The following is an 18,031-nucleotide window of genomic DNA, read 5'->3' as shown; positions in this document are numbered from 1 at the left end:
TAAATGCTCATTTTCCATGACCTGCCAAAATTACAAATTTTGGGCCTTCAAAAAAAAAAAAAGTTTAAAAATTTTTTATAACTTTTTTTTTTATTTATTAACAAAACAACATTCCATAGTTGTCTGCATTGCAAGTATGAATGAATGTGGAGATTTTGAGGCAAACATTTGCTTTTTTAAACTCAAAGTCCCGTTCAAACTGTTCATAAGGTAAGTTGGAAGCATTTTCATTCGTTTTGGCAAAATAGCAAATTCATCGTTTTAATGACAAATTAAAGTAACCATTCATTCCTTTTTTTTTATTCTTTCCTCTTTTCAACATGATATGAGCAGCCTTCTAGCATTTAAAGTAAATGACCTGTGCACACATTTTGAGTTGAGAAGAAGATAGAACTGAGTATAAGATGTCCTGAGTGCATAATCCAAATGGCATCCCAGTGGCTCCTTCATGGTGCGTGACATCCGTTTTGTTCCGCACTTGGCTGGTGGTGCGCCGTACAGGTGTATTGCAAAGTTCTTACCAAACCACCGGGGATAACCACTAAAATTTTGCTTCAAGCTCCACCTGGGAAAGTGCTGACGTCTGTGCAATCTCCTCATGGATGATGAACGGACCAATTGCATTTGGCATCGATAGATGATGCAGCTTTCAGTGGACACCAAAGTTTGAACTTTTCAACAGCCACAGCTGTCTCATTTACAACATTGACCAAAACTGCTTGCACGTCTGGGCCAGGAGTGGTGAGTGAGGAATCTGCTCCCTGGTTTCTTCAAACACCTGTGAAATGCTGTTCAAGTGCAACATTTGTTATACGACCAAAGTACTTGACTCGCGGCATGACCTGGTCGACAAGGATTTGTATTGTCGTGGCTTTGAATCTATCACCTGCTGTTGATGTGGTTGCCTAGAAGTGGGATGTGTGCTCTAAGCAACAATGGTGAGTCTTCCTGTTGCAAGCTCTGCATCATTTCTTCTAATTGCTGGATTAAAACTCGTTTCTTGAAGCTGGGAAGAAATGACAGAAAAGATTAGCTCCAATGCAAAATATGATAGAAAAACCAAAATATATGCACTTAACGGTCGCCATATGCATCGGTGTTAACAGCTTATAATTTCAGCAGCTGAACATAATTGAGGGGTCCAGGGTCACATTGAGGGTCTCATCCACGGACAGGAGTAATCCCGTCAGTGAAGCGATGGGTGGTTGTTGCTAGTGCTATAATAACACACAATTTGGCATCTGTTTGTGGTCGTGACTTATCCATTCCCAACCAAACTTGCGAGGGTAACTAAGGGTCAAAAGACAAAAGTTGGAGCAACTTGGTTTGCTCCACCCACTCACCCCACCTCCCCCATTTCTCAGTGGTTCCAAAGGTGGGGCTGACAAAAATTCTCAATGTAAATGCATATTGTGTAGCGCCGCTCCCGGTGTTGGTGGGGGAGGGTATTACAAGTGATGCCTTAATGTTGATGAGTAAGATGCCTCAGCCTTGTTTTTACACTTGACAACTGCAAAAAACCTGGCCGCTGACTTTGGGAGGGGGTGTTTGAAGTCAACGAAAATAAGGCGTGTGCGTGCGTGCGTGCGTGTGTGTGTGTGTGATTTTTGAGAATTGAAAGGCTGGGTCATTCTCCACCACATTTTGCATATGTGCTTGAGGTACTGTGGAAACTGGATAACTAATTGAATTTATAATAATGTAAAAATGCAAATTAACTTGGTTTCGTGCTTTGAGAAAGAATTTAATAAATACATGCTGGGAAAACTAGGAGAGGGCACAATATACACATTCTCTGTAGGCGTAAACAACCTTGCAAAACCTTCTCGATCTGATGACCATCTGATCTGAACCAGCAATAAGAAATGACCATTTCCCCCCACCCCCTCCCAGGGCTTTAAGCAAGCTCCAAAACAGACCAATTATCCTTCTATGTTGCAATTTTAAAGTCCACAAAGTTCCATCTGTTATCTAGACACACCCTAGTAAAACTGTAAAGATACACTCAATATTCAATGTAAAATTAAGTCTTCAGCTTGCAACGATGAAGCAGGCCGGGGCCTTCCTTTTGTCTGCAAGTGTCTTTTATTTCACTGAATAAACTGCTTGTATTGAACTAAAGTTTTTCTGTCTTGAGGTAGCAAAAATTGCTTCTACAGTACCCAGGGTCAGGTCATGGGCACAAAATACCCCCCCCCCTCCCAGTAAGAATGGGAGAGATGAGACAGTCGCCTGAACACAGAGAATAGTGCAAGTGATTCAACCACTGACCCCTGCTGGAGGGCATGGGAATTGACATATTTTCACTCCAAGAGGAAACGAGTGTTACTATTACTAAAAGGAGATGCATCCGTCCATCCGTCACATGAAGATGAAGCAGGACCTCGAGCAGGGAGGGGGCATTGACACCATATTTTGTTCCAGGTAGGGATGGGTATTACTAATATAGCAAATACAGTTTGAGTGAAGAGGAAGACTGACAGAACCTGATAGTACCGCAAGCTAACCAATTACGGACTCAACACCTATCGTAATACTAAAGCTGAGGGGCCATCCAAAATTATCAACATTTCCACAGTACTACAAAGAGTACCACTTTTCAAGACCCTTTCCTTCCCCAAATTAGTACTTTTCAACATTAATCGGTACCAGGTTTAGTAAAGATCCCTATGGTGGTTATTAAGTTATTGCAGGAACTAAAATTTGGTACTTTCAGCTAAAGGTCACATGACCTTTGACCCTTTAAACTCAAAATCAAAACAGTTCATCTTTCCATCAAAATACACCTTTGTACCAAGTTTGGTTAAAAAAAATCCCTTCATGGTTCACAAGTTATCATGGTAACAAAAATTGATCATGGATGGACAACCTGAAAACACACAAGGAAATCAGATGCAGAAGGAGGCCATTCAGCCCATCATGCCTGCACCACATCAACATCGGACCAAAAAAAGAAAAATGCAAAATATTTGTTTTCTTTGTTGTTTTTGTCTGGAGGATTTTTTCCATGGTTCTTGGGTAAAATAAAAACACAAAAACATCAACCACACAACACTCCTTGACAAGACCCCCTCAAACACTCCGCACAGATGCACACAATCACCCATAAATGCTCAGCTACCTGAAAGCCTGCAACATCTTAATACCCATCGATCTCCATAACTTCCAGGTACCTATCTAAATCCAATTTAAACTTATGTACTGTTTCTGCTGCCACTACCTTTCCAGGAAGACCATTCCATACATTTACTACTCTGAGTGAAAGAACCCTGCCCGACAACTGTCTTTACTCTCAGGCTATGGCCCCAGGTCCTATCATATGGGGTTTCAGAATGTGGAATGGAGTCCTCCCAGGGTGGGCTAAAAGTAGTCACCTTTATCTCGGCAATGGGTCACGATTCACATTCCAAGCTGTGAAGTTTTCTGTTTTCAAAGTTTTGTGCCGAGGGCTCTCTTCAGGATCGTTACTGAGCCTGTGACGGCTTCCAACTGTAGTTCGTTTGTAGTGATATTCCCAGAGATGGTTTTTAATATCTCCGTGAGGTTCTTCATCATTCCCGTGAGGTTCGTTGTCATCACTGGTTCAACTTTGGCATTCTTCAGCTTCCAGGATCTTTTCACTTCATGCTTGAGGTCTTGGTATTTGGTCATTTTCTTGATTTCTGCATCGTTAGTCCAAAATCACCGGTATTAACACCTCGATTAGCAATGCCTCCTGTCTTTTTTTGTATCCAAGTATGATATCTGGTCGCAATGCTTTGTTTTCGATGTTCACGCTTGATGGGATCATAAGTCGTACGTGAGTGGTACTTCAGTGATTGCTTTTAGTTCATTTTCCCACAAATTTTCTGGAACTGGAATATAAAAGCTTTTGCAGATGTGCCAACAGATTACTTTACAAACTCTGTTGTATTGCTGTGTGTACAGCTGTTCTGACATTTTTTGTTTTTCTTTTTTCATGTTCGGTGATTAAGCGTCACATATCATTCTCTTTGCAAACCCCACCTCCACCCCTCACCTGTCTTTTATTATTCTCCCCTCCTCCTCCCCTCACTCTGTCCCATCCTCCCTCCTAATAAAATGCAACACTCTCCTCCCACACGTCCCTCTCACGCACCCCTCCCTCCTTCCCGCAGTGATTAGCAGCATTTGGTGAGGTGTTGCTCTCCCCACCTACTCCCCTAACTCCCTCTTCTTCATCCTCTCTGTCTCCCCTCCCCCCTCCCCTGCCACCTTTCTCCCCCCCCACTTGGTTGTCAGCGAAGCAACAGGTTGTATTTGCTAGTACTTAATATTCTTAGCCTTTTGGCTTGCTGAGTTATTTTCTTAACTTGCCTCTGTTTACTCCGAGAGTGATATAAATCTAATTCCAGTCCTGTTATTTTATACCTAATAAATGCCTTCTGTTTCTCCTTAATAGCGTTCCTTATCTCACTGCTCAACCACCCTGGTCTCTTTCTGCTTCTAGTTTTACACCTCATTGAAATGTACTTACTCTTCACTCTACACATTTGGTCCTTAAAGGTTCCTCATTTTTCTGATGCTGATTGTCCGATAGTTAGCTTCTCCCAACCAACTCTCTCCTCATACCCTCAAGGTTTGCTTTCCTGAAATCTAATAGCCTGACCTGACTATCCTGAACTCTAACCGTCAACAGAATCCTTGCACATACGATGTTATGATTGCTTGATCCTAAATGCTCCACTACCTCCACCTCTTACACCAGATTGGGATCGTTACTTCAAAGGAGGTCTAACACTGCACTCCCCCTCATGGGCTTATCTACAAACTGGGTTAAAAAGCAATCTTGGAATAAAACGAGGAAATCCTCACCTGCTCTGCCCTTTCCCTGTTCCTTGACCCAATCTATCCCTGGCAAGTTAAAATCCCCCATCATCCATCCTCTTCCCTTACCACATGCTCTTTTGAATTATTCATGTACTCCTCCTTCCTCCTCTTCCTTCATACCTGGAGCCCTATAAAAGCATCCCACCAGTATCTTACAATCTATAATCTCTATTCACACCGAATCCTCTACAGTTCATTCAAAAAGTATTCCCACCCCTCGACTTTTTCACATTTTGTTGCATCACAGCCTGAATTTAAAATGGATTTAATTTAAAAAAAAATTGTCACCAATCGACACAAAATATCTCATTATGACAAAGTGAAAACAAGTTTTCAGAAAGTTACAAATTAATTAATAATTAAACAAATATCTAATTTACATAAGTATTCAACCCACGAAGTCAATACTTATTAAAAGTGCCTTTGGCAGCGAATACAGCTTCGGGTCTTCATGAGTATATCTGAATCAGCTTTACACATCTGGATTTGGGGATTTTCTCCCTTTCTTCCTTGCAGATTTGCTCAAGACCTGTCAAGTTGGATGGGGAGCATCAGTGAACAGCAATGTTCAAGTCTTTCCACAGATTCTCAATGGGATTCAAGTCTGGGCTTTGACTGAGCCACTCAAGGACTTTCACGTTCTTGTTCTGAAGTCATTCCAGTGTTGCTTTGGCTGTATGCTTAGGGTCATTGTCCTGTTGGAATGTAAATCTTTGCTGCAGTCAAAGATATTTTGCACTCTGAAGCAGGTTCTCCTCAAGGATTTCCGATCATTAATTTGGTTTCAGATCAAATCACTCCACCATGGATATGCTGCTTCTGCTCTCCCAACAATGGATGGAGGTACTCAATGCCAGACATGAAATCAGAGCCATATCGCTAGACATATCGTGTGCTTTTGACACGGTCTGGCACCCTGTCCTGCTCACCAAACTCTCTTCCTATGGTATCCAAGGCCATCTCCACTCATGGCTCGCAGACTTCGTCTCCTGTCACAGTCAACGTGTGGCCCTAAGTGGAGTTCTTTCATCCCCTCTTCCTGTCCAGGTTGGAGTTCCTCAAGGCAGTGTTCTGGGCCCTGTTCTTTTTCTGGTTTTCATCAATGATCTCTCTGACTGGAAAATCCTCTTTATCTCTTTGCTGATGACTCCACCCTCTGTCGTACCATCTGTCATCCCTCAGACCGGCAAGCAGCAGCCTCTTCGATCTACGCAGATCTGGATAAAATCACAAACTGGTCCAACACGTAGAACATGTCTTTCAATCCTGACAAATCTCACACTCTCACTATGTCGCTCCGAAAGGACCGTTTAGATACCCCCTCCCCTCCCCCCCATCTACTTTCTAAACAATCCTCGGGAAGAAGTCCTTTTTTCAAGATTATGGGTTTCATATCTGCCATGATCTTTCCTGGGAAAGCCACATTTCCAACCTGGCCTCCAAAGCCAGTCGCCGAATGTGAATCCTCCGTCGTGCAAAGTCCTTCCTCAGCCCACCTGAGTTCCTGACTAAATACAAAGCTTTCGTATGCAGTCTGATGGAGTACTGCTCTCCCCTCTGGGCTGGTGCTCCTGCCTGCCACCTTTCTTGGCCTCACGCTGTGGAAACCAAGGCATTTAGGATCATTGGTATCTCCCACAATGACGCCGAGTCTTTGGGCCTCTCACTCTCTCACCACAGGCAGGTCGGTGGTCTTTCTGTCTTCTACCGTCTCCTTTCTGGTCTCGCCCCACCCCTGCTCTGTCTGTGATATGTCCCCACCATATTTCCACAGGGCACTCAAGGTCTGTCAACAACCCCCTTCTGGTAAAACTACCAAAATCCCGCATCACTGCTCACCTTCACTCTTTCCTTCCTCTTTTTTTTCCCCGCCTTTGGAATAAACTCCCACATTCTCTTCAATCCCACTCCTCCCTCCAGGTTTTCAAAACAGCTGTTCACCACCACCTCTTATCTGGCCCCATCCAAAACCTTGATCTTTTCTACCCCCTTTAATCCACCCCAAACCCCCTCCTTCAAATTCCCTGCTTTCCTTCCTGAAAGTCCCTGTAATGTCCATCTTGTGTACCCCATGTTCCCCACCCCATCCCTCTCCTTTCTACAGATCTCCTAATGTCTCTGTTCCCCACCGTTTTGTCCTTCGCTCTCCTGCCCCTCTTGTCTCATGCTCCCCTTGCTGTGGATTGTGTGTTAGCTCTCATACGAGCCTTGACAATGGATACAAAAAAAAAAAATTGTTTCAGTTTTTCATTTTTAATTAACTTGTAAAAAATTCTAATTTTTTTTTTTTTCACTTTGACATGATGGGGTATTTTGTGTAGATCAATCACAAAGAAAATCCCAATTTAATCCATCTTAAATTCAGGCTGCAACATAACAAATTGTGACAAAGTCAAGGGGTGTGAATACTTTTTTTTATTTTTTTTTTTTGTATACCTTGGTCGAGGCTCGTATGAGAGCTAACACACAACTCACAGCAAGGAGGCATGAGACAAGAGGGGCGGGAGTGGAAGGGACAAAACAGTGGGGAACAGACACATTAGGTGAACTGTGGAAGGGAGAGGGATGGGATGGGGAACATGGCGAAGAGAAGATGGACATTACAGGGACTTTTAGGAAGGAAAGCAGGAGAAATGAAGGAAGTGGGCTTGGGTGGATTATCGGGGGTAGAAAAGATCGAGGATTTGGATGGGGGAAGATAAGAGGTGGTGGTGAACAGCTGTTTTGAAAGCCTGGAGGGAAGAATGGGAAAGAATAGAGTGAGGAAGTTTATTCCAAAGGCGGGAAAAAAGAGGAATGAAAGAGTGAAGATGAGCAGTGATTCGTGATTTTGGTAGTTTTACCAGAAGGGGGTTGTTGGCGGACCTTGAGCGCCCTGTGGAAATGTGGTTGGGACAAATCGCAGAGAGAGCAGGGGGGCAAGGCTGGAGAGGAGTCGGTAGAAGACAGAAAGACCACCGACCAACCTGCGGTGATTGAGTGAGAGGCCCAAAGACTCAGCTTCATTGCGGGAGATGCCAATGATCTTAAATGCCCTGGTTTCGACAGCGTGAAGCCGAGAAAGGTGGGAGGCAGGAGCACCAGCCCAGAGGGGAGAGCAGTACTCCATCAGGCTACGGACAAAAGCTTTGTAAGTGGTCAGGAGCTCAAGAGGGCCGAGGAAGGACTTTGCACGACGGAGGATTCCCAGTCGGCGACTGGCTTTTGAGGCGAGGTTGGAAATGTGACTTTCCCAGGAAAGGTCATGGCAGATAGTGAGACCCAGAAGCTTGAAAGAAAAGACTTCTTCCAGAGGATTGTTGAGAAAGTGGATGGGGGGGTTTTGTAAACGGTCCTTTCGAAGAGACATAGTGAGAGTGTGAGATTTGTGTGGATTGAAAGACATGTTCCACGTGTTGGACCTGTACATCCTGTACACCTGTACATTTTGAAGGCACTGTACATCAATTCCCTCCTTTATGTCATCTCTTTCTCTTGATGCAATGCTGGCCTTTACCAAGATTTCTACTCCTCCGGTTTTCTCCTTATCACAACGATACACCTTGTAGCTTTCTAAACCTTTCCTCCAGTTACTCTCCTCCTGAAACCATGTCTCACACTGCAACTATATTGTATTCCTCGCTATCTACTTTGGCTTCAAGCTCTTCCTCTTCCATCTTATTATTTAAACTCCTGGCATTGGTATAGAATATGTTTAACTTTTACCTTCCTGAAATTCTATTTTCTTGCCTGGCCTTACTCATCACAATTACATCATCAGTTCCTTCCTTTATAGCTTCCCCACCATCCCCGCTGACCTAAAAAAAAATCTGAATTCCTTCTTCAATTCACACTGCAAACCTTGCTGCCTCCTTTCCAGTTAACATATGGACATCATTCTGGAAACACTCCCTTTGTCCCTGAAATAATTCCCACTGCCTCATAAATGCAAAACCTGCCTCTCCACACCATCCTTCCAGCCATTGGTTGACATCTATTGCTCTGCTCATAATTTCTATATCATTTCCTAATCTTGGGAGAATCCCAGAAATCATTACCTCAACCATTTGCCTTCAGCCACTTCCCCAATATCCTATATCTATTTTTCAATACATCCGAGTAAAATTTCCTTAAATCATTTGCTCCTCGGTGTACCACAACCAACTTCTTCCTACCATGACCCGATACAATGTCAGAGATGCCAACTTTTGGAAATCAGAATTAGGGAGGATTTGCAACCGACACCAAATAATGTGCGCGAAGCGCACATCTCGAGCGCGGAGCGCTTGACCCTTGCGGCGGGGTCCATGGCCCGCCTTAGGGCCCTGGAAGCTCTGGGGTTCTAGACGCTCTCTAGTGCCCTCTGAGCCCTATTTTGGAGCATTTAACATGTTAAGAATTCCCACTTTTTGAACAAAAAAAGGGGAAAATTGTGCACTTTTTAATGTTACATGTATGTTAATATTAGTAAGTTAGGGGACAATCAAAGATTAACAAAAAGCACAAAAGAAGCAATATTTTTCTTACCTTACTGGCTGGTACTACTGCTGCTTGCTTTTTCCATGGCAGCTTTGCTGAGTGACAGCTGTGTGGCTCTTTTAGCCCTTCTGATTATGTCTTTGCTGTATTCTCTCTGGTAGCAAGGGGTGCTATGAGCTAGTTTTTCAATTAAGAGAGCTTCCAGGGTTTTGACACTCAAATTGGGACGAAATTCAGTATGATTCTTCTGTACAAGACTGAGTGCCCGCTCACATGATGCGTTCGAATGAGGAATGACCAAGATTCCCTTCATCACTTTGCTCAAATTAGGATACTTCTTGGCACCAGTGCAGGGATCTGTGAGCTGTGAAATCCGATGCCACTGCTCATCCACTCTCACTGTCTCAGTAGCAATTGTAGCTATGGAGGCGTCTGCCTGGTAGTGAGCGAATTCACTCTCAAGACTGTCTATGTCACTATCACCACCACTGAACAGACAGGGGAATTTCTTGATGAAAAACTCCACACAGTCAAACCCCACTTCTTGGTGTAGCTTAACATCCAGCACCTGAGCATGCTTGGCTAATTCATCATCGAGCGGCCAGGTTTTGAAGATGTAATTGCAGGCTTTCACATAATATGAGCGAACTGCACTGAAGAAACCTTGGATGTCTGACTCACTCAGAGTGAAGGTGGATTTCTTGAGACTCCTTTGTTCCCTTGTATACAGTTTGGCATCGTTCCCAATCATGAGGTCCTCATCATTCTTCTGATGATTTCTGTCAGAGAAGGGTACATTTACCAGAGCAACCGATGACACCGATGGTTTCAAAAACCGTACGAAGATATCTTTCAGAAGACCATTCAATTCTCCATGCAGGAGATGAATACAGGGTTCGTCTCTTTGGAGCAGAAGATTCCCCTTCTCAAAAAGCTTGTTAGCATATCGAAGGAAGAAACAATGGAGTTTTGTTTGTGGAGACAAGAACATCCTGTTGACACGTTTTTCTCTCGATTCCTGCACAGTGTTTGAGGAAGATGCGCTTTTAGTTGTAGAACTCGTAGTACACTTAGCCACAGGGTGATCACACTTGCGTTTACTGCCAGCAGAAGAGGTCAGACTCGTAGTACCAGATCCAATTTTACGTTTGAGGAGAGAGCTTGAGGTAGGTGCAGCCAAGGAAGAAGACCTCTGATTCGAAGGTTTTGCTGAGCTTCTCTCAAGTGATTTGGCAAAAGCAGAACTTAACTTGGGTCCTTCTTTGCCTGTAGATGGGACTATCACAGTCTTTCTCGACTCTGAAGGGATCTGCTTTGTAGATGAACGTGATGAAGGGCCGGTGATGCTACCTGCTCTCAGCATTGGTTTTGGTGCTGTCCCTGCTGTCTTCTTCGCAGCAGATACTGCAGTGGTAGTGGTGAATGCTGCTCCACTAGTGCTTGATCCTGCAGTGCCAGTACTGGCAGTAGATACAGTGCCGTCCTTCTTGCTCGTTGTTAGAGTCTTGGCTACAGTTGGTTGCATTTTTCTTCGTACTTCTTCTTTGAAGAAGAGGCGAAGTGGCTCCCACTGTTCAATCAGCCTGTCTAGGCACTGACCAAGGGACAGCCACCTTGTTGCGACATGCTTCAGAATCTTGTGTGTCGGGGCATCACAGAGTTCTTGCAGTGCTTTCACTCCTTTGACGCGTTTACTACTTTTGTCCAAGTAGTAGTAAATATCGATGAGAAAGTCATCTAATTCAATGGGTAAGGCCTGAGCCACCTTCTTGGCCGTATTGTGCATCATATGGCAAGGGCATCCCATGATGTAGCACTCTGGATTTTGTTTGTGGATATAAGCAGCGACTCCTTTGTGCTTGCCCACCATGACAGAGGCATTATCAGCACAAAAGGAAACACAATTTCCCCACGGAATTTTCCTGTCACTGAACTCATGATCAAGCAGTTTGAAAATGTTTTCTCCAGTGGAATCTTGTTTGCACGCAGGCAAACTTAGCAAACCTTGCTTCACAATCCCAGCACTGTTGTCATAGTACGAAATCAGGACAGGATATAGCTGGGCCTCACCACTGTCATTGCTACCGTCTGTAGCTAGGCTAAATGGAGCTAGTCTAGCAATATCGGCAATAGATGAAGCAGTAACATTTGACAACTCACCAATTATTGCTGAAGTTTTTGTTCTTGCACATCCATACTTTGAAGCAACTTTTGAATCTGGAAACATCTTTTGAAATAGAGGTCCAGCATGATCTGAGACTGATATGAGCAAGTTATGTTCCACAATAAATCCACTAAAGAGAAGTTCCGCTCGGGTAACATTCTCTTCCTCGCTTGTCCCTTGTTTGGTGAAATAATTCAGAAGTGTACCGGTACTCGTGCTCGAAGATCTCTCCTTTGCAATGTCTGTGTGCCGTTTGCTTCCAACGTGCTTCCGAATATCATCGCCACCTCCGTGCTCAACTGAAATATCAACGCTGCATACTGTACAATACGCATGATGAATTCCTCTTTCAGACTTTCGAATACACGGGTATTGGAGACTGTATTCGGTCTTGTACTTCTGAGACCATTTCTTGGTCTTCATAAGCTTCTTTTCTGCCATTTCGTAATCAACATCGAGGGCTTGAAGCATCGGTAACTTCGAAGTCGATGTTCCACAGCTGCAGCGCGACTCGTAGAACTCTAGCGGCTGTTAAACACCGCACGGTGGTCGCGACCGCCGGGCTGGTACGGGGCCCAGCTGCATGCAGTGAGCGTATCGCATGCATATACACTGTGCATACATACCGCATGCACTGTATTGCACACATATCGCATGCACTAAATCTCAGTGCATGATCGCATAAGCGAGATCCAGACCCAATGTTTCGCTGCTCCTCATTTGAATTTGCAATTTTTTACGTACAATTTGGTAGCAGCGAACGTTATGGAGTTACCACATGCTATACGTAGCAGACGATGCTTTTCATTCAATTCTCATACTAGTACATTCTGATTAGTGAACAGTGCAAAAATATCAAAATTTCGGGAGGATAAGGATAGTGATCGTAAGGGCGGGAGTTTGGGTGAATTTTCGGAAGCCTCCCGATGAAATCGGGAGGGTTGGCATCTGTGCAATGTCATTCACCCTTCCTTCAATGTCCCCAACTCCTGCTTCTTCAAAACTGCACAGAATTCTATGTCTACAATCCTTCCTGCAGAATGAAGAATCCACATATTTAATTTCCTCATCACCTATAAAAACTGTCTTCCAGACCTCGTTCTGACGAATCTCGATTGCTGGACCCTCACCACTACTTTCACTCACTGCACCTTGACCACTGCCTGCACTCGCTGCACATGGACCACCTTCTGCACTCGCTGCATAATCCCCACTGCCTGCATCCTCACCACTGCCTGCACTCGCTGAACCCTCCCCACTGCATGCACTCACTTCACCCTCCCCACTTCCTGCACTCGCTGCACCTTCCCCAGTCTGAATTCATTGCCTCACCAATGCCTGTACTCACTGCACCCGATAAACATATTGCCTCTGGTGGTGGAGGCATAAAGAAAAATGACTTTATAAGTCATTACAACAACAACAACAAAAAAAGGCATGGAGTCAGACTTTATATTATTTGTCAAAACAGGATCTTATATTGTACCATCATTTTTTTGCGCTTCGGGGCAATACTTTTATTCTCCAATGAACAATTTCCCTTTGTTTTCAAATTGCAAACCTTTGTCATCCATCAAGTAAAGGGTCAAGAGAGTGTGCACACAATGAACACTCTACACACAAAGCACTCTTATACCTTGGTGACTTCTTGTACCTTATTACCCCTCATGGTAACCTTTCCATATTATGCAAATGGTTACGTGTTGGGCAAAACCATTTTGTACTGCTAAACTCAGCTAAAGCTTACCGTGCAGCTTCCCTGATCACCTGCTGGATGAAGTGAACTTGTAACTGTGGTGATCCCTGGAGCAGGCGGAGGAGGCTGAAAATGCGGCCATAATCTGTACAGGATGGAGAGAACATGGGGACGAAACGTTTCAACTCGATCCTCAAATGGCAAATTAACTGACTGCAATGCATTTTAATTTCAGGTATTCGGTTTAAAAACAATTTGTGGCGAAATGGGCCTACAGAATGGAGAACCTTAAGAAAAAAATTAAAAGCACCCTTTTCCATGAGGTGTTTTGCCAAAATGAGAGATATTCATTCTTTCCATAAATAAATAAAAAAAACAATTACAAATTTATCAGATGACAAGTTTTTACAAGAGATATTAAAGACATTGCGTTCAACCTGCAAGCCAAAGAATTGACCGTTGCACTCGAACATACGAGTCAGAGGAAAGAATGATGCATTCTACCCCCACTTCAACGCCATCATCAAAATCGGTGGAGGGGTGAGGGGGGTGATTGGGAATTTAGGGGAAGGTGAGGGGTCGATTAGAAAACTTTTCATTACAAGTACAAACACATGAGGACAAACAAGGAACGTTGCCATTCACTTACACTAATAACGCTAATATCAACATAGCTACATAAATCAATGCCTTGTCAACACAACGATCCAGGTAATAATTACGCCAAGCCATGATATTAAACATGGAGAATAATGAGGAAAACGGTACTTCATTACAACACATTGATCGATGTCTCTTAATGCCCTTGTCCTGCATTTGATTTATGCGAGCTTTCAGTTGCTGTTTAATGGAAAGTTGACGAAATGAGTTTCAATGACCTACATTCTTCTTCCTGCCTATCGTTTCCCTTTCCGTTCATTTGATGGACTCCAACCTCCCCCCCCCCCCCAATTCCCTATTTCCCTATCAGTGTGATCATGCTATAGCTTTCTCGTAACATGCAGATATTGTTTGAAATACAAAATGACAGTTTCACTTTACTAAATTATTTGTTACAAAAGGTCCCACCATCAAAAGCTCCCATCTCGTCTCCTGGCCCACACTCACTGCGTCCTGGTTTGCGGATTTCCTTGACAATCTTCCCACGGAGCTCGTTGTTGTTCTCGGTAATCTTGGCCGTACTTCCAGTTCTCTTTGCCAACTCTACCGTGTGATTATGCTCCAGTCGCTGTCCGGAATGCTGGTCGCCTTCCATAGAATAGGCGGTGCTCGTTTCCATGAAGTGATTGGCCAGATCAGTGGAGTCGGGAGGTACAACGTCATTAGTGGGAGGAAAGGTCGGGGTAAGGTCGGCGATGCTGGGAGATTCCGGTGAAGTGTCCGCAATGATCAAAGGAAGGTCGTCTCCTGTTGCGGTAAAAGGCAGAATAGGAATGATCACTTCCATGCATGGAAACACATTCATTGCATAAAACATCAACAATGCAACCAACAACTCGGCACGACTGTAAGCATCAATGTCAGCTTCAAAATCACAGTCAAAGCCAGGGAAGATACAAGAGGTGACTCAACTGTGGCAGTGCTATGGCCAAGATATTTTAGAAAACGTCGATAGTTATACGGGACACAAGAAATATTAATCATTCCCCAAAGTGGAACCTCACCACATTAGAAAAGCTTCAGGTTACCCCTCGTAGAGATTCCTGCATTGGTGTAGAGCTCGGGTCGGCAACCCAAACAACAAGAGCCATTTTTTCAAATTTAAATTAGATCAGAAATGCAACAGCTTCAGAGCCGCAATGCATGCAAATCCTGTTTCATTCCTTATCCCAAAGCTGGATTTTCCTATTTTGTTATTGAAGCCATTTCATTTCATTTCAACCCCTTTAATTATACTAATTTTATTTCACATCTAATTCCAATTTTAATTTCTTTGTTAAGCATTCACCAGAGGAGGGAGGAGAGCATTCAACAGAGACTGACTTGACAGGGCACCATGAGGTTTTTGAGGAGGGAGACAAGTTTGAAAGCTCATTCTTGAGGGTGGACAGATGTTGTTTTCTGGCTCTCCTGAGTGTGGACACACACACTTGTTGCAGGCTTTTTGGAATGATCCGAGGTTACTTTCGGTCAGATTTGCCTTCCAGGAGGAGACAAGTTGTTATAAAACAACTGCCTCACCACAAGATTGAGTACCAAGAGCTGGAAGATGGCTAAGATAAATGAAAACGAGATGGGATGAATCCATGCATAGAAGAGAGCAGGTATCTGTGGAAGAATCACTAATCCATGAATGTAGGTGTCTGTGTGTGTGTGTGTGTGTGTGTGTGTGTGTGTGTGTGTGTGTCTGTGTGTGTGTGTGTGTGTGTGTGTGTGTGTGTGTGTGTGTGTGTGTGTGTGTGTGTGTGTGTGTGTGTGTGTGTGTGTGTGTGTGTGTGTGTGTGTGTGAATAAATAGATTGTTGGTTGTCCTTTCCTTCATTGGTTCGACACAGTGTACAGGTAAAGTTAGACGGTAAGTTTGACCCCCCAACCCCCCCCCCGATCAGTTGGTGTTTACTTTATGCTAGTTTCCCATTGTCGTGTGATCTGTTACGAACGCCACGATTGGCCATTCGTAGCTGATCATGGAATTTCTCTGAAAGTCTGTTCCCACTATCACGATGCGCGGCACGATTGAAATCGTGGTCTCACAGAGCGTGGTGTTTGTCTTGTCTAAGATCGATCCCGATCACCACGATTAGGAAGCACGATTAGATGCGATCTGTCACGCTTTGTTACGATGCAATACGATCTGATACGATGATCCTGATTGACAATTGATCGTGTTTATCGTAGAAAAATTTTGAACCGTTCAAAAAATTATACGATTAACACGATTGCAACGACTGACCTCAAGATCTGATAGGATCACCACGATTAGTCCACGATTAAGACCACGATTTCAATCGTGCCGCGCATCGTGATAGTGGGAACCTAGTTTTACACAGCTCTACTCGGCTGCACCTGATCAGGTAAGATAAGACAATGAAAGGGAAGACCAAGAAGGAACCCGAAGAAGTAAAGAGTAAAGATTGAGTAATCAGGAGGAACCTGGATAGGATTTGGGTTTCAGCCGCTACTCCACAATCGTCAAACCCATCCAAACGCAGCCAAGTGAGCCTTACAGAAAAAATTCTACAATAATTCACTTCTCCTTCGAGAGATAGATAACGAAAGAGAGAAATAGAGGTAAAAGAGATGAAAATGCAAGAATTAGAATGATAATACTGAAGGACCAATTTCGTGCTCCTCCTCGCGGTCGCGTCACGTTTTTCTCGGTACTGTGACCTGGACTGAAAAAAACTTCGTACCTGTAAGAGTGCATCGCACATCGTGCCAATAGTCAAACTTCATCTCTGAAGCAGAATAAACACTTTACGTTGAGACGGGGGCGGGGGATGAAGAGACGGGGGCAGGAAGTGAAGAGGCGGGGGCGGGGGATGAAGAGACGGGGCGAGGAGTGAAGAGGCAGGGCGGGGGATGAAGAGATGGGGGCAGGGAGTGAAGAGGCGGGGGCAAGGTAAGCAAATTTTTGGGCAGGGAAAATGGGGCGGGGGATGAGTGGGCAGGGGCTGGGGTGAATTAGGCGGGGTTGAGTATGAGGGGTGGACAGGGGGCGGGGAATCAAGAGACGGGGGCGGGGAATCAAGAGACGGGGGCGGGGAGTGAAGAGGTGGTGGCGGGTGGGTCGGGGTAATTAAATTCTTGGGCGGGGGTAAGCAAATTGAAGGCGGGGGGAATGGGGCAGGGGCGGGGGATGAGTAGGCGGGGGCAAGCACGCCCTGTCCAGTCCATGTCCCTCGAGTGTGGGTGAGCTGCTGAGGGTGGTTGAATGAACGGAATCCGTCTGTGACGGGGTTTCGGCTCGTTAGAATGAATAAAGAGAATTGCGAAAAAAAATTACCAAGAAATGTGAAAGGAACAAAGAACAAAGATATCAGGAAGAACCAGAACAGATAGATTTCAGCAGTTACTCCTTATATTAGGCTCAAACGCAGCAACATGTAAAGCTTTTCACGTCAAAAAGTACATATCGAGGGCACGAACCCCCCTTGATCCTGCCAATCCAACAGAAGGGTAACACATGAAGTGGTGAGAACCCTGCCAGGATTGGCGGTACCAACCAGTGGCCACGATGACTAGCAACCCGCCGTGCCGCGGAGTTAACCGCAGCTGTTGGCCTCAGGAACAGATGTTCGGGAGGAACCTGCGAGACATTTGTAACAGGAATGGGCAACAGGACGAATGGGGGGCAAAGAGGATGGGTGGAGCAGGACGTGAGGACGGGTATGGGGAGGGGTGGGCGGTTGGAGTGAAGGGGTTAAAGCACTTTTTGCACGGGTAAATGTCTTCTTTCTTTCTCCTTCTCACCCAAAATGGAGGGAGCTGTCAAAGTAGGAAAAACAACAACCAGAGGGAGCCGGGGACATCGTGTAAGGGAAACATTTCTAGCAGCAAGGGATGTTATTATGCCTGGCCACATCTTGAAAGCTACAAACTCCAAACTCAGGATACAGCTACAACTTTGTGAGGGAAGTAACATGGACTATGTGGCCGTGCCCTCAGAGGCTATTTTAAATCCGCAAAGTGATGCCAAAGTGACTAATGTCGCAATTTTTGGCAAACGGGACTAATTGGTCCGTTAGCGAAGCGACAGGTAATCTCTACTAGTATCTTATGGAATAGCAAGTCATTGTGTTAAAAACCCTTCTATTGGGCAAATAAGTCTTTTTTGCATGAATAAGGTTCCTAGTGTAAAATGTGTTGTTTTGCTTAGTACAAGCTAAAATATACATGATGTGATGAAACTCGTATTTCTGCATT

General features: G+C 44.4%; 1 protein-coding gene across 7 annotated transcripts in view; it reads right to left on the bottom strand.

Annotated features, from left to right (window-relative positions):
- Positions 1-50: 50 nt before the first annotated feature.
- INTS6L (integrator complex subunit 6 like) overlaps positions 51-18,031 on the bottom strand; it is a 69,835-nt gene continuing 51,854 nt past the window's right edge. For 6 of the 7 annotated variants that reach the window (XM_085882154.1, XM_085882147.1, XM_085882149.1 and 3 more), the window contains 3 exons: positions 14,235-14,573; positions 13,218-13,311; positions 51-1,006 (listed from right to left, as the gene is read on the bottom strand). In XM_085882154.1, coding sequence (XP_085738280.1) covers positions 883-1,006; positions 13,218-13,311; positions 14,235-14,573 — 557 coding nt within the window. In that variant the 3' untranslated portion in view covers positions 51-882. The remainder of the gene's footprint in view (positions 1,007-13,217; positions 13,312-14,234; positions 14,574-18,031) is intronic. The other variant, XM_085882148.1, reaches the window with a different exon arrangement.

Source organism: Eptatretus burgeri, chromosome 5 (assembly GCF_056783735.1).
Source record: "Eptatretus burgeri isolate ZD-2024b chromosome 5, Ebu_testis_v1, whole genome shotgun sequence".
NCBI lineage: Eukaryota > Metazoa > Chordata > Myxini > Myxiniformes > Myxinidae > Eptatretus > Eptatretus burgeri.
The sequence above is the reverse complement of the archived record's forward strand: the minus strand, read 5'-3'. Positions and strand labels throughout refer to the sequence as shown.